This window comes from Leptopilina boulardi, unplaced genomic scaffold (genome assembly GCF_019393585.1).
Source record: "Leptopilina boulardi isolate dan_hultmark-lab unplaced genomic scaffold, ZJU_Lbou_2.1 LbouV2_305, whole genome shotgun sequence".
Classification (NCBI taxonomy): Eukaryota; Metazoa; Arthropoda; class Insecta; order Hymenoptera; family Figitidae; genus Leptopilina; species Leptopilina boulardi.
Window position 1 is genome coordinate 1,433,888 of NW_026137869.1, and position 18,931 is coordinate 1,452,818.

At 23.4% G+C, this 18,931-nt stretch overlaps 3 protein-coding genes and 1 long non-coding RNA gene across 7 annotated transcripts; 2 read left to right on the top strand and 2 right to left on the bottom strand.

The window, feature by feature from the left end:
* Positions 1-4,288: 4,288 nt before the first annotated feature.
* Positions 4,289-5,071, bottom strand: LOC127283032 (uncharacterized). The gene is made up of 3 exons (XR_007843289.1): positions 5,046-5,071; positions 4,829-4,947; positions 4,289-4,380 (listed from the first exon to the last, which is right to left on the bottom strand). It is a non-coding gene; the product is annotated as an uncharacterized LOC127283032 (long non-coding RNA).
* A 691-nt stretch (positions 5,072-5,762) lies between these two features.
* Positions 5,763-13,843, bottom strand: LOC127283015 (midasin). 2 transcript variants are annotated; one of them, XM_051307653.1, is made up of 9 exons: positions 13,684-13,843; positions 11,792-12,072; positions 11,605-11,705; positions 11,296-11,510; positions 10,931-11,192; positions 10,437-10,808; positions 9,993-10,356; positions 9,689-9,822; positions 5,763-8,971 (listed from the first exon to the last, which is right to left on the bottom strand). In XM_051307653.1, exons 2-9 carry the CDS (start codon positions 12,057-12,059, stop codon positions 8,711-8,713), a joined length of 1,977 nt encoding a protein of 658 aa, XP_051163610.1. In that variant the 5' UTR covers positions 12,060-12,072; positions 13,684-13,843; the 3' UTR covers positions 5,763-8,710. The 2 variants fall into 2 exon arrangements, with proteins under 2 accessions (XP_051163610.1, XP_051163609.1); XM_051307652.1 differs by having other exon boundaries at positions 10,931-11,195.
* A 940-nt stretch (positions 13,844-14,783) lies between these two features.
* Positions 14,784-16,678, top strand: LOC127283027 (phospholipid scramblase 1-like). Its single transcript, XM_051307671.1, has 7 exons — positions 14,784-14,898; positions 15,080-15,190; positions 15,429-15,578; positions 15,664-15,875; positions 16,081-16,242; positions 16,328-16,474; positions 16,546-16,678. Exons 1-7 carry the CDS (start codon positions 14,796-14,798, stop codon positions 16,570-16,572), a joined length of 912 nt encoding a protein of 303 aa, XP_051163628.1. The 5' UTR covers positions 14,784-14,795; the 3' UTR covers positions 16,573-16,678.
* Positions 16,679-16,814: 136 nt separating this feature from the next.
* On the top strand, positions 16,815-18,913 carry LOC127283025 (dehydrogenase/reductase SDR family member 7). 3 transcript variants are annotated; one of them, XM_051307668.1, is made up of 8 exons: positions 16,815-16,929; positions 17,217-17,372; positions 17,646-17,798; positions 17,874-17,983; positions 18,064-18,303; positions 18,394-18,513; positions 18,584-18,747; positions 18,818-18,913. In XM_051307668.1, exons 2-8 carry the CDS (start codon positions 17,249-17,251, stop codon positions 18,885-18,887), a joined length of 981 nt encoding a protein of 326 aa, XP_051163625.1. In that variant the 5' UTR covers positions 16,815-16,929; positions 17,217-17,248; the 3' UTR covers positions 18,888-18,913. The 3 variants fall into 3 exon arrangements, with proteins under 3 accessions (XP_051163625.1, XP_051163624.1, XP_051163623.1); XM_051307667.1 differs by lacking the exon at positions 16,815-16,929 and adding an exon at positions 16,936-17,097; XM_051307666.1 differs by lacking the exon at positions 16,815-16,929 and adding an exon at positions 16,941-17,144.
* Positions 18,914-18,931: the final 18 nt, after the last annotated feature.

An 18,931-nucleotide genomic window follows, 5' to 3' on the forward strand; every position in this document is an offset into this window, starting at 1 on the left:
AATAGTTAACATTTTGTTTAAATTTTAATTTCATATTTATACTAAAAGAGTCAAAAAAATAAATTAAATGAATTAAAATGTTAACTAATTTGACTAGAGATAATAGGATATAATTTCAATACAATTTTCATATAAAATAAATATAGTACAAGTAATACGTAAATATATTAATAGATTAAGAATATAATAAATTACTAATTCCTGAAAAAAATAAATGATTAACGAAATGAAAAATAAATATTATTGCTCACCACGTTGATTCATCTGTAAATAATGATTAATTAAAGACATTCACAAAACACTTAGATAACGTACACAAAACACAAACATTTACAAAACATTTAAATATAAAAGACAACATAGTGACAAAAGAAATAAAATATTGAAATAAAGTAAATTTTCACTGGTACTCCAGTTACTTGTTTTTTTACTTACATTTTTTTTACCCGATTTCCCTACCTACAGCTATATTTAAAACGAAAAAGAAAATTTGCCTACTTATTCCGATTTTTCCTGCCTACAGCTATATTTAAAACGAAAAATTTTCTTTACTACTTTTCCCAAATTCCCTACACCTATAGAAATATTCGAACTAAATTAATACCGTCCAGGTGCAATTTACCTACACTAGGGTTAACGTCCCGGGACGCAACCGTCACCTGAGCGATCTTTTCTGAAAAGAAAATATTTAATTAGTTCATTATTAAAAAAATTATCAAAAACTTTTAATTTTTAATTCCACATGCATTAATTTTTAATTTTTGAGAATTAAATAAAAAATTTAATATGCAAATTTGAAAAGTTTTTAACAAAATTAATTAATTAAATAATTTAATTTTTTAATAGAAAAGAAAATTATACTTTGACTCAAAAAAAAAATTACAAAACATTAAAAATATTGAAAACACAGTAAATAAATAACATACATATATAAACAATGAAAAAAAAACCATTGACAATAATATTGATTTACATAGTATTAAGGTAGTAATCCACAAAACTTGTAATATTTTAAGATGCAGGGAGTGTTACAAATTTTAAAGGGGCTAAATTTCCGAAAATATCACATGCTTTTTTTGTAGATTACTCCTAAAAATTACTAGAAAATAATAAATTTTGTCAGTGGTGTCACCATGTTGTCAAAATTCCTTCCCTGTTTTTTTTTAATCTTAATATTTTATTTGAATCATTGTGATATATCTACTTTTTTTAAAAGTTAAGAAAATTCCATAATTAATAAATTATTATCTAAAAAAGTCCATTTTAAATGTATATGAATTGAAATTAAATTAAATTAATTAAATTTATTAAAAAAAACTTTTAAACAGGGAAGGGGTTAAGTAAAAAGCGACTCACCGATCGGCGAATCATCCCTCGTCGGGACAATAACGTCATTGCCACTCTCGAGCGCTTCAGGGCCAGCTCCCGAGGATCCCTCTTTCTTGCTCGCACTTCTGCGTGAGGCCGGGAGCTCAAAAAAAAAATATTATAAAAAAAATAAGAAAAAAGAAAAAAAAATTTTATAAAAAAAAAATGTTGCAGGGGCCACTTTTCTTCTTCCACATCCTTCCTAGTCTCTTGAGATAATTAAAAAATTGGAATGGAGCTGAAAAAATAAAAAAAATTATTACATTAATTTGGAAATAATTAATTAATTAAAATATAATTAAACCCAGTTACAAATTTTTGTGTGATTTGTAAATTATAATTTTTAAATTTGTATATAAAATTAACTGTATTGAAAAAAAGACTTACCTATATGAGGGGATTTCTGCGTAGTGTTAGAGATACGATGACTGCATATCCTTTTTATCAAAAGGACTTCCTTCTTTTAGACCAATTACCTGAAAAAATATATAAATTTGATCAATTATAAATATCACAATAATTTTTTTATTTTTTTATTTATTATATTTTATTTATTGATATTTCTAAAAAAATTTTGGAAAAAAAGTCTCACCTATAAAGGGGAATTTCTGCGTTTTATAAAAATTACGATGACAGCATATCCTCTTTTTCAATGAGACAAATCCTTCCTTTGCTGGACCAACTGACTGAAAAATATATGGTAATTAATTATGTTATATGTGTAAAAAGAAATATTTATTCTAAATTTTAATTTTTTAAATGATACATTTGACATTGTATCAACAATTATAAATATTAGAATAAATTTGAACTACTTTTTTTTTATTACAAATATTAATATTTTGTAATGGTACTGGAACTTGTTTATAATTTTCAATTTTTTTTTAAACAATAGTTATTGTTATTTCTAAATATTTAATTAAATTAATTTTTTTAATAACATCTAAAAATATTTTAAAATACAAAAATTAAGGGAAACAATTTATGAAAAACATACATAGAACTGCGACTCAGCTATGCAAGATCTCCTCCAGGAGCAGCTCCGCAACAAACACCCATCCTTCATGATTGGACATTTGTAAATTGAGCAAAAAAATTATTTTACATATAAACTTAAAATAAGATTTTCAACATAAAATTAATTTAATTATTTCTTAAGTTGATTTTATAAAAATTAAACATTTTCTTAATGACAGTTTTTTTTGTAAATTTTAATTAATTTACAACATTTTTGTTAATTAAGAAACTTTAATGTAAAAATTAATGTATGTAAATAAGTAAAATAATAATTTTCTGTATCAAAAGGCACTCACCTATTCGAAGATTTTGTAGAAGTTTTCATTTGTCATATCATCTCTATATGGCTAAGAATTTCATCCATTTCTTCTCCAAGTCTAAATTCTGTAAAAACAAATAAAAAAAAATTGTTTAAATAAAAATACAGAAATCTTTATTTATAAAACTAGATATTAAATAATTTTATCAAATTGGAAAAGAAGTTTCAATTTTATGTATGTACATTGCTAAAAAAATATTTTGCCTGGTTCACAGTTTCGAATTATAAATAATTTATAGAAATCTGTAATTGTATATCTTTGAATGTTGAGAATTTATACAATTTGCAAAAATATGTAAAAATTGTTTTTAAAATGTAAAATATAATTTTTATAGAAAAAAATGTTTAATATTTAGAAATTCTGTAAAATCTTATTTTTTATAAACAAATATATTTACCTGAATTGAGAAGAATTGACGCCGAAAGGGCCTTTTTTCTGAGATGATATTATTCTTCTCTTTTAACCCTGTAAATAAATAAACATAAAATATGAATTTTAATATAAATAAAATTTTGCTTTTAAAATTTGTCTCTAAAATACGGCGGACAAATACATAGCGGAACCAGATTGAAATATGAAATTGGTTGTGCAATTATTTTTAGGTTAAATTCCAAGGACCAAAAGTTAAAAATGTTGATATTTACCAACAAATATTAGTTGAAATTAGGAAAATTTATATCACACTGAATTTAATTATTAAAATATATTGTTGTAACTTGTATTAAAAATGACAGTTGTTTTTTGTTTATTCATGATATTTTTTTGTCACTTTCAACCATTTTTATGTCTATAGTGAGCAATAATGAACAAAAAAAATTACCAATTTTATTAATAATTATTAAACTACTAATCCAATAATTATTAATAAATTTATTTTCTAATAATTTTTTTTTATATCAGCTTTTTAAAAAATTCAACTATTTAGCATTAAAAATACCACCTAAAGGCGGTAATGTGAAATCATAATATATTAAACAAGTCGCAACAAGTTGTAATGTAAAAATTTGTAGATTGTTTTTTGTCGAAAATATTTTATCTAAAATTATCATTTTTCTTTCTGACTGCCACGAAACCTTCATCCGTTTAAAGTTATTTATATAATTGTGAACTTAATTATCAGAAAATATATATATATAATTAAATTCGCTTTTTTCGCAATTTTTATACTTATTATTAATAAAATAAAAATTTTATATATTACGATTTTACTAATACATTACCTCTATTTTTTTTGTTTAACATTTCGATGTTAAAATTTTAGGTTAGGTTTTCGTGTCAGAAAAATTTTACATAAATTTATTATTTTTCTTCATAAATGCCACGAAACTTTTATGATTTTTCGATTATTCATATAATACTGAACTGAAGTATCATAAAAATATATATAACTAACATTATGATGCTAATAATATCACAAGATTAAACTATCACCGAAAGAAAAACGTTTCTTCTACTTTCAGACGCCATTTGCAATGAAGAATGAAGCGCAATGCCAACATTGCCAACCCAAGTTATAAAAAAAAAATTTACTTTTACACTTCTAACAACATAATAAATTTTTTTTTTTTGATACAAGCTTATTTATTTATTTTTCATTAATTCTTTTTTTCCCAAACTTTTTATTGATAATTAATAAAGAAAAATTATATTATGAAGTTTGTAAATATAGTTTTACCTGTATTTATCTGTTCAGCATTGCGATGCTAAAATTTTCAGGTTAGATTCTTTGTCGAAAAAATTTTACATAAATCATTATTTTTCTTCATAGCTGCCACGAAACTTTTATGATTTTTCGATTATTCATATAATACTGAACTGAAGTATCATAAAAATATATATAACTAACATTATGATGCTAATAATATTACAAGATTAAACTATCGCACTGAACGAAAAACGTTTCTTCTACTTTCAGACGCCATTTGCAATGAAGCGCAATGCCAACATTGCCAACCCAAGTTATAAAAAAAAATTTTACTTTTACACTTCTACCAACATAATAAAAACTCTTTTTTGATACAAGCTTATTTATTTATTTTTCATTAATTCTTTTTTTTCCCAAACTTTTTATTGATAATTAATGAAGGAAAATTATATTATAAAGTTTATAAATATAGTTTTACCTGTATTTATCTGTTTGACATTGCGATGCTAAAATTTCCACATTATAATTTGTCGCAAAAATTTTATCTCAATTTAATATAATTTTCTTTACAGCCCTCAATAAACTTATATGATTTATCTGTAATTTTAAAATACTAAATGTAATTACAATGAAAAAGTATAATTAACGTTCTGATTTAACTATATAATATAAAAAAATAAAAAATTTTCTCACACATGAAACAGGTCCTCCTCCTTCTGACGACGCCATTTGCAATGAACAGTAATGCCAACTCAAAATTACAAAAACTAAATTTTTTCACTTCTACCAACATAACATACGCTTATAAATAGCGGAAGTTTTTTAATTAATAAAATTGTACTTGATTTCTATTTTAAAAAGTTTTTATTGATAAAAAGATTTTCTTTAATTAAAATAAATGTAGAATTTCATAAAATTAAGTGTTTTATCTGTGAAGGGTATACAGTAGAAGACAAAATTCAGGAAGTAACCTGATCATTTCTGTGACTTCCAATTTCCAAATCTGACAGTTGAGTTCGTTGAAATTGTTTATAAAACCTATTTTCTTCTTTATATTCTTTAATCGTAAAGATAAAGGAATTCAGAGGTAAATTTTCAATAATATTCTGTACAATCTAAAGATATTTCTTTAATTCCAACAGAATTCATTCAGCTAGAGAAATTTTGTAAATTATTTTTTGATGATATTGTATTTTATAACCTCAATATACAACAAATGAAACTATAATCGTATACTGTAAGAATAAGTGACAATATTATTTATAAAATTTAGTATTTTTCAGTGTGAAATCATGGAAAAGTCTTCAACAAATAGTAATAATAATTCTGTTGTAACAAATGTTAAACTTTGTCAAAATATGACAATATCTTTAAGAGAATTAATGAACGAAACAATGAAGTTAAGACGTGAGTTATATTTTCTAAACAATAATTTATTTCCAATGCATAATAATTAAATTAAAATTTTTTTTATTTATTCTTACAATAGTTGCAAAATAAAATTTATATTACTTCACATTATTTTTTAAACATGAAATTTTTCAGTTCAACTTGCACAAATGCAAACCGATTTGATGTTACTTTATGAACCTCCTTATTTGGATATATTAAAGAAACTTGAAAATTATGGCGATAAATGATGACATGGAAGTTTAGACGCCAATTTTCTTGTTAATAATAATACATTACAGATAAGTCATTTATTATAATAAAACTTCATGAAGTAATTTTTTCATTCTGAACATTAAATTATTAAAATTTAATTTTAAATAACTATTTGTTTTCTTAAATAATTGTTCATAAATTAACATATACGGTGTGAATTCTATGCTATAATCATTATAAAGATAAAGTTAAAAATTACAATGTAATTTTTGATAAAATAAATCTTTAAAATTTATCTTTAAATATATTTATTGTATATTGTATTTTTTATATATATTCGCTTTTAGTAGACTGATACATTTAAAGAGCAGTATGCAAGTCTGTTTGGTAACATAAATGTATATAATTTCTATATAGATTTTTAAAATGCATAAACAGTAACCACTTAAAGGAGCGCATATTAATATATTTCTTAATTAATTATCAGTACGTTTACTTTTGTACGGCCTCTTGTCTTTCTTCTTTTCACTGGACGTAAATTTAGATCACGCCTAAATTCGACCATAAAATCTATTTATTAAAACTCAAATATAAAATATATATATGTATATATATTTATATATTAAAATATGTAACGAATATATCTTTTCATATCTCGCTTTTCATTGTCAGAGATGTTCATCATGTGTTTTAAAATATTTATATATTATATTGCCCATTAGAAAAATTAATATAAAGGAAGACAGTAAATAGAAAAATTTAATTATATTGTAAATTTCATCTCAAAAAGAAATAGGCGAACTGATAAATAATCTCATTGTTCTTGTCAGATTATTTTTTTTTTTTCATGATTTCGTTGTTAACAAATATATAATTATAATTTAACAACGATTATAGAAATAACGAATTATACGTCTTAATTACGCGAGTGCACAAATATATATAATTGTCTACAACATTTATTATAAGTCAACCATAGATTATACACTTATTATTTTTTTTTTTTTTTTATTTTTTGCCTCTTAATCGAATATTTTTAAAAGATTTGTCGCCAGGTAAAATAAATTTTTCTTTAATTTAATTTTAAATTTAAAAAATAAAATCTTTTAATCACTTTATTAAAAAAATAAAATTTTTAATTATTTTTATTTAAAAAACAATTATTTCTTTTATTTAATAAAGGTAGTAAAATACTTTTTTTTCATATTTTGTATAGAAAATAAAAAAAAAAACTATGAACATTATTTTATCATTTCTATATAGATATTATTTAATATTGAAAATAAAAATAGAATTTTCCGTATACATGTAGAATTTTTTTTTTTTTTTTTTATTCAAATCTGGCGATTAATTAGAATTTTCATCTATTTGCTTGGCATTCATTTATATATATAGACTCAACAAATTTTATTTAAATCAATCTTTAAATTTTATATGAAATTTCTTTGAATTACAAACTTTATTGGATTTCTGTATAAATTAAATATTTTCAATATTGATAAATTATAATTTAAAGTGATTGTCATAAATTTATAATTTGAAAAATAATTTTTATTTACTGAAAAAAGTATATATATCATAATTTGATCTTCACTATTATTGTCTCTTAATTAGATTAAAAATAATAAAAATCGAGTCTTGAGAAAGAATTGCCTCGCGAATAGAAGTGCATTAATTAAGCTTCTCCTTGTTTCAAGGTACTTTCATGTAGCAATAAGATTTAAGGTACATAGATTAAAACGAATTATAAAAAAAAAAAATCTAAATCCTCCAACAAAAATCCGACTTTGCCTCGATAATCAATATTTAAATTTAATTATCAGTAATTAATTTCTAAGATCAAAGATTTATTAGGAAAAAAAAATAGTGAATTTTTTCTATTTTGTAAAATCGGATTTTCGATCAAACATTCAGAAATTTTTTTTTTTTTTTTTAGTCCAAAGTTATTGAACATTTACACCATTCTTAAAGTAGCTCTTATATTCATTAGAGAATTTATCAGTGTGAATGTTTCATATTTTTTTTTTGTATTTTCTAGTCAAATTACTCCTTCATGGACCAAGTTTTTTTTTTGTCATCTAAATTATTGGTCACATAAATCATCAGTCTCAGTGCCAGTTTTAGGATTATCCGTAATATAGTAATATAAGAATTATTTTTTCTTATCTTCTTATAAATTACGGTTTTTTGCAGGTTATTGAGAAATGATTTCTTCCTTTTAGAAATTTAGAAATAATGAAAAATGATTTTTTTTTCTCTTATTTAAAATTTTTAAAAGATGCAAGAAATCATTTTTATATATTCTAAAAAATCTATTTTCTAATGCGGTTCAAATCTAATTTTTTTCTGCAGTTATTTTTTTTAATTATATTAAAATACGATAAGTGTTTTGTTTTGTATAATAATATAAGAAGCTGGAAGAACATGACAAAGAAAAATAGATGAATAATGAAAAAATCGAAGCTCTAATAATAATTTTCTTTCGCGATGAAAATATAATTTTTGATTTTGTTATTTTTTTAGTAGCATATGAAATTCAATATTGAAATTTTTGTCGTCGTCGTCATTTAAAAGGAATATATTGTTCTTTATATATATTCCTTTATAGATTCAAGAATAGATCCAAATTTTTTGTTCTTGATTCTTTGATGATTTTTACGTCTCGACTCTTCAATCTATATATTTATTTGAATTATACGAGGGAAGAGTTTGATATGAGTCGTACGATGGGGGATGGGAGGGTTTCTTTTGCATCTTATCGTTGCATAGAAATTACATTATCATATCCAAAACGATGATTAATATTCCTTTGACGATTATGATAATAATTTCGTATTAGACATGAGTCTCTTCCATCAGAATGGCAAAGTGCTACTAGAGTTGCTGGTGGATTTATTGGTAATAATCTTGCTGCTCCGAGACATTGTTCCTTTGACCAAATGCTTTGTTGAATTTCCAATGATTCACATGCTTTCTCTACCTCAAATGCAAATTTATTAAGGCAATCCTGTCCTCCCTATAAAATAAAAAAAATTTACAATAAATTACGACAACTCATTTTATTATTATAATTTAAATTAATTAATTTACATTTTAATACGAAATATCTATTTTTAGTATAGTATTTTTCTTGTTTTTATTTATTTTTTTGTATTAAAATATATTAGTGTTATTGTATATTACGAGATTAATTATTCAAAGTTTGATTAAATTAAAATGATTACAGTAATATTGTTTCATTATGTATTATATGAAGTCTCTTCTGCGCACATTCATTTTCGAATTCACCCTCACTTCGTCGACCTAGAATCCCAACAACCCAACCATATAGTCACACCTTTTATTCACAAATACACCCTCACTATTCTTACGTCATCCTCCTACGTCTATTTCTATAGCATATATACCTACTACCCACGTATCTTCATTTTTTTTCCCCAAAAAAAAAAAATCTCCCTTTTATCTATTATTACGTTTTACATTTCAACTGGAACTATAAAATTAATTTCTTCATTTGAATCAAAAATATTTTTTTTTCTCATCCATTTTTTTATGTTTAAAAAATTTGTTTCAATTTTTTCATTTGCTAAACTAAAATATATTTATTTAATAAATAAAATTAAATAGCGAAAAAATAAATTTATTTTTACAATTAATTACGAATGAACGAATTAATTAATTATTATTTTTGTAGGAATTAAAGGAATTTGGTGTAGAGAAGAAATATACTCACGCAGGATCTGCATATTAAAGTTGAAACACATGAATCGTGAAGAATATTTCTAAGATCGTGAGACATAAGACCAGTCATTCTACAGTGAATATCAATTGCTTCCAGTTCCGGGCAGGTATTTCCTTCATCAAAACCTTATCGAATAAATTAATTAAATCATTTTAAAAATCTATTTAAACTTTTAATTAATTGAAAATTTTAATTACAGTGGAGAATTTACATCTTGGATTTAAAATTGAGCGAAGATAAATTTTTCATATATTTGAAAAATTATTTAATTATTAAAAAAAAAAAAAGGATTTACCTTCTTCGTTTTCGCTAATAATTGTTCTTCGTTTCTCGTCAATTTTTTCATGGGAGATACCATTATTCTCAGGAGGACTTGTAGTCAACGTATCGTCCTGATGATCTTGTGACAATTTTTGACTTTCTCTTTGAGCAACAGCGTCTCTAAATTCATTTAAAGCTTTTCTCATTTTATCAAGTGAATAAGCTGCTGCCAATCTTGATAATACTTTTTCTCTTATTTCCTCAATATCAGTACCTTCAACATTGAGTGCCTCTTGTATTATCAAATCCTTAATATGTTTCAATCTCGATTCCATTTGTTGTAATTTGTCCTTTCTCTCATCTTTATCATTTTCTGACTTTAAATTCTCCGCCATTGTCTATATAAATATTAGATTAATATAATATTTTTTTCGTAAAAATTAAAAAAAAAATTTTTTTTATATGAATTACTTTTTACCTTATAATAGCGTTCCAAAAACCATTCGTCATCTTGATTTTGTGAACCAGGCTTAGGCATAAATGTGGATTTCTTCTTTCTTTTATCGATACCAAAATAATCGGACCAATTGACACTTTTTTTCTTCACTTCAATTGGTCGTTCCTTGGATTGATTTATTTTTGTATTATTCTCCATTTGATGGGAATTATTAACATTTGGCGCTATTGATGTTATCTCTTGATTTTGTGCAGTCATACCATGAACATCAGATCCATGTTGGTGAGCTTTATTTTTCTCCTGATTATGATCATGATTACCATCATGTTCGTGCGTGTGATTCTTATTCTCAGTTGATTGCGTGCCAAATAAAATACCCAAATCGTGAGCAACCTTCAGTAACAAAAAATGTTTTTTTATTGATTAAAAAAGAAACCATGAAAGCTTAGAAATAAATTTTTTTTTTATTGAATGCAAAAGAAAATGTTTTATTAAATTGAAAAACTTTAAATCACCTTTGGATCTGTAATTTGTTTCATTTGGCTCACAGCTTTAGCGCTTCTTTTTGCCACTGCAAGTGGAAATCGTTTGGACATTTCTCGATAATTTCGAAAATCACGACCAATTGGAAATCGAGCATTAACATTTCTTCTTTCCATTGGCATTAAATAAAGATCTGATTCTCTTTCGGGAAATTCGACGACATCACTCTCATCGCGAAATCTTTCACGCAGTGGCTTCTTTTCTAAAACATCACCCCATGAAATAAGGCCATCGCTTCTGAAATTTAAATAAAAAAAATTAATAATTAATAATATATAGTGAATAATCATCTTTCTTCTAATTGAAATTTTTTTTTAGTTAATTTGAAAATTTATACCCGTAATATTGATTATCCTGTTGTGGTCGATGTAACATTCGAAGTGTATTGTATTCATTATCATCGATCTCATCTTGACTGTAGGGTCCATACTCTAATTCATCTAAAAATAGTCTTGCCAATTCGTCATCAGGATTTGGTCGTTCATTTCTGATTCCCCTTTTGATATTAGCAGTTCGTTCCCTTTCACGAAATAGTGATGGTACCGCTTCTTCCTGAAAGTTGAGAATATAATTTTATTATTTCTCTTAAATTATTAATTTAAAAATAAAAATTTCTTTCAAAAAAAAAAATTATTTTTTAACTTACTTGAGCTGATTCAGATTTGGCATAGTCCGCAAGGGCTTTTTCCAATAATTTCTCATTTAAATTTCGATATTCATCATTTATAGGCTCAATTTGACCATTTTCTGTAAATAATTAATTTTCATTAATTATAATAATTAATTTACTAATATATTAGATTTTAAAATTTTTAATTAAATGTAATCTTTACCCAGAGGTAAAAATTCTAATTCCTCCTCGTCTTCATCAAAGTCATTGTCCTCACGTTGTCTTTCGAATTTTCTATCGTTATCACCTCGATATTTAAATGAAGGTAAATTATTGTAGAATTCACGTGTATTGTAATCTAGAGAACGTTGTTTTCTCGTAAGTGCATTTAAAGCACCCCTTAAAGATTCTTCGTTAGTGCGATGAGGCACAGGATTAAGGGCTGTCACAAAACCCACTATTACGAAAAGAATCCACCCTGTTGGCGACATGACCTTAATCTGTCTGAAATTTAATTATTTATTCATCCAGTTTTTCTTTTTTCAACTCATTTTCTAACTATTTTTTTAAAAAATTATTTTATTAATTATAATTATTTTAATCATTTATTATAATTGTTACAATTTTTACAATTATTAATTAAAATTATTATAATTATTAATTATATTCTATTATTATAGCATATTTTCTACTTTAATATAATTCGTTGAATTAAATTTAAAAAAATCAATATGACTTCTCAGCTTTTGATAATTTTTTTTTCGTATTTGTTGTTTTAATGGCACTTACTAAAATTAACAAAATTAAAGAAAAACATTATCATGTTCTCAATATTATTAAGACTTGTGATAAAGTGAAGTCCTTGATAATTGAAGAAGACATAGTAGTGATTGAAATATCGATTTTTCAAAATAAAAAAAAAATATATATATATATACATTATATATTACAACATCCCTGATAAAAGTTCAGATATTCCTTTAATTAAAATCTTGAAATATTTTCAAATAAATTGATATAACTAAAAAAAATTTATTTAATTCAAATTATCAATTAATATAATATACAATCAAGTAAATATTAACTTGAACTGAATAATTTTATTGGAAGTAAAATATTAAAAATGTATTTCGGATCAATATAATTTCTGATAGGTATTTTGAGTAAATATTGTACTTACTTTGACATAAATAATAATTTTTTAATAATAATTTTTATTTAAGTTAACTAAAAGTCTAAAATATTTAATTGAGCTAAATATTTTTATTTTTGAATAATTTCTTATTAATATGTCAAGTTAGGTATGATTAATATTGTCGGAATTTCAAAACTTTTTCAATTTAAGAAACTAATTTCAATGTGAATATTTTTATTATATTTTTTGCCTCATTTTCATATTAAAGAAATTGAGCGCATTTTTGAAAAAAAAAATTATATAATAATAATAATAATTGAATAGAAATGATTTTCTATTCAATCAGGAAAAATTCAATTAAGTGACTTTTGCAGCGCAACCATTTTTCGACGCAACAAGTACGACGCCAGAAGGCATTACTGATCAGATCACGCAAATTAAGTTTTGTTAGAATGGAGTTCATGACTTTTTTGTCTTTATCTTCATTTAATTTATATTTATTTTCAAGTCGAGAAGAAAAAAATTACTTTTTTTTTACTTTTATTAAGAAAGATCATTGCTTTTTTTTTTACGAATTTGTTATATTGATTAATCTATACTGTCTTTACTATAAGAGAAACAAATTAAGAAATATTAAATATTAAAAATAAATTGTATTTTATTATATAAAACTTTTTTATTTAAAAATATTTTCAAAATAAGTAAAAGAAAGAAAAAAATATTATTTTGTATTTGAAAATGAGGTAACAGCTGGTGACCTATAAGGTGTCGGCTTAAAGTTCAAATGATCAAACATCAAAACTCAAATGTCAGGAATAATAATAATTTTTAATGAATTTTTTCCACTTTAAAATTATATGGGAAAAACTATAAATTTTCCATTAAAATATTTTTATTTCCGGTGGACTTAACGTTATTTCTACTCATAATATGAAGATGAGTACAAGAAGAAGATAAAAAATTAATAATATGAAACTTACTTGATTTTTAATAATTCATCCGCTCGATTTTGTAAAGTTGATTTTTTCTTCTATTAATTTTTATTTCGCGTATTTTATTTTTTTCTTACTTTTATTTTTAGATAATAATTTTCTACGATCATACAATCTGTTCTGCCCTCCACCTACACCTTTTGCCGCAATTTATATACCTAGGAAGCTTTTGTCAATCGATATAAACGCGCATGGCGATTTTTCCCGTCTCAGCAACAAGTATAAAGCTCCTGATCAAACATTTATATAGACATATATATATATTTAAGAAAAATCTCTTCAGGCAAAGATAATATACACTTTTCTTTTTCATATACTTAAGAGAAAACACCTTTTATTTACAATATCAAGATTTTTAAAGTGCAAAAGTTTCTTATATTTTTTTTTCAATTTCGTTTTATTTCTTTAAAGTAAAAATTATCTTCAGAAAAATAAATAAAATTTTACATTTCAAAAGTATTTATATTTTTTTTGCTGTATTCACTAAATGTTAAAGTACTTTTTTTTATATAAAGGCCCGTTGATTCATTAAATAAATTATAATTAAAAAGACGAATTAATTTAAATAATTTTCAGTTTGAAAAAGTAATTTTTAATTCAGTAAAACAATTTCCAAACTCCAATTTTTTTTTTTATGAAATATAGAGAATTATATATTTTAATTTTTTAAATATTGTATGCAAGGAAATTAAAAAAAAAAATACTCAAATTTGAATTTAGTAGGGAAAATAAAAATTATGTTAGTGGTCATTAATGAATCATTAAAAAATGAGAAACAATATAGAATTTTTGAAGCTTATTGAAAATAGGAAAAAAATGCGCAGAAAGTGAGCTATATTCATTTATAGATTTCAAGACGAGATGGAAGAAGAAAAATTTATTAGGAAATTCAATACGTTGCATTTCTGAAATAAAAAAATAAAATGAAAAATATATTAAAAAAATATTTTTGAAAGTATTATTTTTATTTAATTAATATAGAACAATAAATATTTATCTTTGATGATAATAATAATTATGGTTCTGATGAGAGACGTTAAAAAAAAATTATATCGACATCGATGAAAGATAATAGTTATCGTTTTAACAAAGATAAGTGAATGAATTATTATCCAAAGATAGTACATTTTATAAGTTATTGTCATGTTAAAATGTCACAATTAAACGTTAGTGAAGGTGCTACAAGAATAGGATCAGAGGCTGGTATTTAAAACAAAATTTAATTAAAAGAATAAATAAATATCTAATTTACAAATTTGACACGGAATTATTTCAATTTGAAAAAAAATAATTTTTTTTTCGCTATATAAATAAGAAAATAAAAACAGTATTTTTTTTTTCTTTAATAAAAAAGAAAAACATTAACTATATATTTGCAATTTAGAAACATCAAATGAAGCAAGAGAACTGGGAATTATTTTCTATGATGAAATTTATGATACTAGACCAGTTTATTCTCAGCCAACAGTCATCACTTCAACAACAAATACTAGAGGTGAAAATAAGTTTTTTTTTCCTACAAATGAAATAAAATTTTTTTTAAATTTAAAAATTACTAAAAAAATATTTTTTTTTAGCCTGCAGAGGAACTTTTTTTATATTCTAGTAGAAAAGAGCTTGTCTTATTTAATAAATTAAATGAATAAATAAATGAAAGAAGATTCTAAAAAACATTGATTAATTTCATCACTTTCATTTTATGTGGAAAGTAATTTTATTTATCCTTTTTTTAGATGAACGAGCTCAGAACAGACGACCAATTCCTGTAATTACTTCTGATTGGATTTCGACGCCTCGATCGCAGCTCAGTGTACTTTCCGGAACTTATTTTTTATCCGGAGTTGAACAATTAGAAATTCAAAGAGTAATCGATTTAAGTACTTGTAAGTATAAAATTAGAAAATCATTAACTGTTAAGTACCTTAATTAATTACTATTAATTATATAATAATTATTAATTATTTTCAGTACTTGGAACATATAAAAAAGGAAATCAATATAAGGTGAAAATTCCAAAAGCCGAGACTCTTTTTTTAGCAATTGAATCTTCAAATGAAAATCAACGACGATTTTTAAAATCTTCGAGACCATTTACTTTGAATATTCTGGATCCTTCTGGAGAAACTGCTTTTACAATTACAAAAGATGTTGGCTGGGGATGTTTACCTGGATGGTTGCATGTAAATAATTTTATACAATAATTTTATTTTAAATAGAAATAGAATTAAATTAAACAGTTTTTTTTTAAGATTAAAATTTGATTAAAAAGATGATTTTAATTATTATTACTAAATTTATTTTTCTTCTAATTTTATTTATTATTAAATTATAAATGTAAAATTATATTTAAAATGAAATCTTATTATTTTAATTGTTATTAAATAGAAAATTAAAGTGGAATCCACAGAGTTTATTGGAACCGTAGAGCAAAAATTTACACTTTTGGGTCCGTATTTCACGGTTTATGATGCAGCAAAAAATCCTCTTTGCTATATTGAAGGTCCCAATGTTTATTCATGTTGCATGTACAAAGAAGCATGTTTTCAGGTTTGATTTTTATTTTAAAAATGCCTAAATTTCTAGAGAAAAAAATTTCTTTTGATAAAACTAAATATTTTTGTTTTGTTTTTAGGTTTTACCAATTGATGGATCTTGTCAATTGGCTTCAGTAATGCGCAAATTTGACAATAATCTTGCTGATTACATTTTATTATTAACATTTCCAGAAAATATGAATATTAAACTGAAAAGTTTACTATTGGGTGCAACTTTTTTAATTGTAAGTGAATCCTAGCTATTATAAAATTATATAATATAAATTTTACATTTTTAATATATTTTAAATTTCAGGAATATTTATATTTTGAGGGCCTTTGAACTGAGAGCCAATAATTAAACTCTATTTTATACTTGTACATATACGCCAAATATTTATGTAAATAAATAGAATAAATAAAATATTTATAATTTTTTTCATAAATTATATTAAGATATTTTATTTATTTTAAAAAATGTTTATTTTTAATTTAATAAATTAATTTTCAGTTAAAATTTTTAATTTTATAGTCAGAAACAAAATTTTTATTGTAATTTTACATATGTATATATGCGAAAAAGAACACGAGGAAATAAAGATTTTCTGTTTGCATAAAATTCAGAATTATATTTTACCTCACAAATAAAGTCTTTACCTAATCGACTGAAGCGAGAGGTTAGGCCAAATAAAGTGAAACGGTGAGTAGATAAAAAAAAAATGTGAAAAAAATTGAGATGTTATTTTTATCGTATTAATACGCTGTAGGATTTCTTTTTTTTGTTGCAAAGCGTTATCATCAACGTATACATAAATACTTATCACATGCATAGGACAATTAATTCTGCGAACTTATAAATACATCTCGTGTGGGTTGGAAAGTTATAATTAATTTGAAATTAATTCTATTATTAGGGTATAATAAATAAACTTGATTAAAATACTATAAATTTTAATACAAGTATTTTTTTTATTCTTTATTTTACAGGTGAATTTTGTGAAGTTTAGATAAAAAAAAAGATGAGTTTTCTGGAATTATTTGGCGCTTTTGTACTTTTATATAATTTATTGTACCTGATAATACCCATGTTTTTGGATTGTGATATGCGACTTTATTTGAAAGAAAAATTTGGAAAGCCTAAAGGTAATAAAAAGTTTTATTTTTAATTAAATTAGAATTTTTTTTTTTTATTTTAAAACTAGTATTTTAGATATTTTTATATTTAAAATTTGATATAAATAAAATAATAAAGTGTATAATTTTATGATAATAATTTATAAAAATAATTAAATAGAATTATTTTTATTAAATAATTAAATAGAATTATTTTTAGAAAATTAAAAAAAGAACTAATTATCAAAACAATAGTAAATTGTTATAATCAAGTAATTTTTAAGAAATTTTTGTAATCAACAGATTCATTAGCCGGTAAAGTGATATGGATTATTGGAGCTTCTAGCGGAATCGGTGAACATACTGCTTATGCATTAGCAAATGCAGGTTGCAAATTGATAATCTCAGCCAGACGAACTGATTTATTGCAGAAAGTCAAGGAAAAATGTGTCATTGGTATTTTTCTTTTTATTTTCCTTAATTAAGTTTCAAAAACAGAAATTAAAAAAAGAAATTTTTTTTCCCCCTCAGAAAATAATGAAAAATTGACTGGAAATGACATTCTCATTCTTCCTTTTGACATTCTTGATTTGAATGTTCATCAAAAAATGTTTGATATAATTCTACAAAAATTTGGCAAAGTATGCGTGCATTTTTAAATTTTTATATTAAACAAAATACTAATATTTATTTATATTAAATTTTTTTTTTTAATTTACAGCTGGACATACTTGTACATAATACCGGTCGAAGTCAACGAGCAAATTGGGAGAATATTGATATAAACGTAGATAAAGAAGCATTTGAATTGAATGTTTTTTCAATTGTTAATTTAACACGTGTTGTTTTAAAATATTTTATAAAACAAGGAAAGGGACATGTTGCAGTTAATTCCAGTATAGCTGGAATTATGGGTATTCCATTTTCTGCTTCATATACTGGTTCAAAACATGCTTTACATGTAAGTAAATTTGCAATATCTTTAAATTATATATATAAATGTGATTATAATTATATAAAATAAATTTAATAATAATCATTTTTTTGTCAGGGATATTTTGAATGCTTAAGAACTGAAAAATCAATTTCAAATATTTCCGTCACTATGATAGTTCCTGGACCAATACAAACTGATTTTTTACCTGAAAGCTTTACTGATACAATTGGCGAGGTGAGTATTTAAAAAAAAAAAATTGTCTAAAAATTTTTATATTGTAAATTAAAAATAAAATATGTTATAGAAATTCGGTCAGAAGACACCAATCGCATCGAGTAAATTAAGTCCAAAACGTTGTGGAGAATTAATTGCAATTGCTTTGGCCAATGAATTAAACGAAGTTTGGATTTCATTTTCACCTCCTTTGTTTCTTTCATATCTTAAATTTTATCCCAACTTGGGACGCTTGTAAGTATTTATATTTATTTATTTCTATTTGAATTTCTTATAAATACAAATATATTTTTTATTTCTATAGAATTAGCAATCTACTGGGACCAACCTTCCATCAACGTTTACGAGACAGCAAAACTACTGTAAATCAATAAATTCAACAAACTGATAAAGAAAAACACATTACAATACTCAAATA

What these genes read in the sequence shown, in the direction of transcription:
- LOC127283015 (XM_051307652.1), bottom strand. Translation starts at nt 12,059, where the DNA reads ATGTCGCCAACAGGGTGGATTCTTTTCGTAATAGTGGGTTTTGTGACA. An exon ending in AACAAATTACAGATCCAAAG is followed by an intron (nt 10,809 to 10,930) that starts GTGATTTAAAGT and finishes TTGTTACTGAAG; the next exon opens with GTTGCTCACGATTTGGGTAT. An exon ending in CTTTAATATGCAGATCCTGC is followed by an intron (nt 8,972 to 9,688) that starts GTGAGTATATTT and finishes TTTATTTTATAG; the next exon opens with GGAGGACAGGATTGCCTTAA.
- LOC127283027 (XM_051307671.1), top strand. Translation starts at nt 14,796, where the DNA reads ATGAATTATTATCCAAAGATAGTACATTTTATAAGTTATTGTCATGTT. An exon ending in AAGAATAGGATCAGAGGCTG is followed by an intron (nt 14,899 to 15,079) that starts GTATTTAAAACA and finishes TTTGCAATTTAG; the next exon opens with AAACATCAAATGAAGCAAGA. An exon ending in TGGGTGCAACTTTTTTAATT is followed by an intron (nt 16,475 to 16,545) that starts GTAAGTGAATCC and finishes TTTAAATTTCAG; the next exon opens with GAATATTTATATTTTGAGGG.
- LOC127283025 (XM_051307668.1), top strand. Translation starts at nt 17,249, where the DNA reads ATGAGTTTTCTGGAATTATTTGGCGCTTTTGTACTTTTATATAATTTA. An exon ending in TTCTACAAAAATTTGGCAAA is followed by an intron (nt 17,984 to 18,063) that starts GTATGCGTGCAT and finishes TTTAATTTACAG; the next exon opens with CTGGACATACTTGTACATAA. An exon ending in TATCCCAACTTGGGACGCTT is followed by an intron (nt 18,748 to 18,817) that starts GTAAGTATTTAT and finishes TTATTTCTATAG; the next exon opens with AATTAGCAATCTACTGGGAC.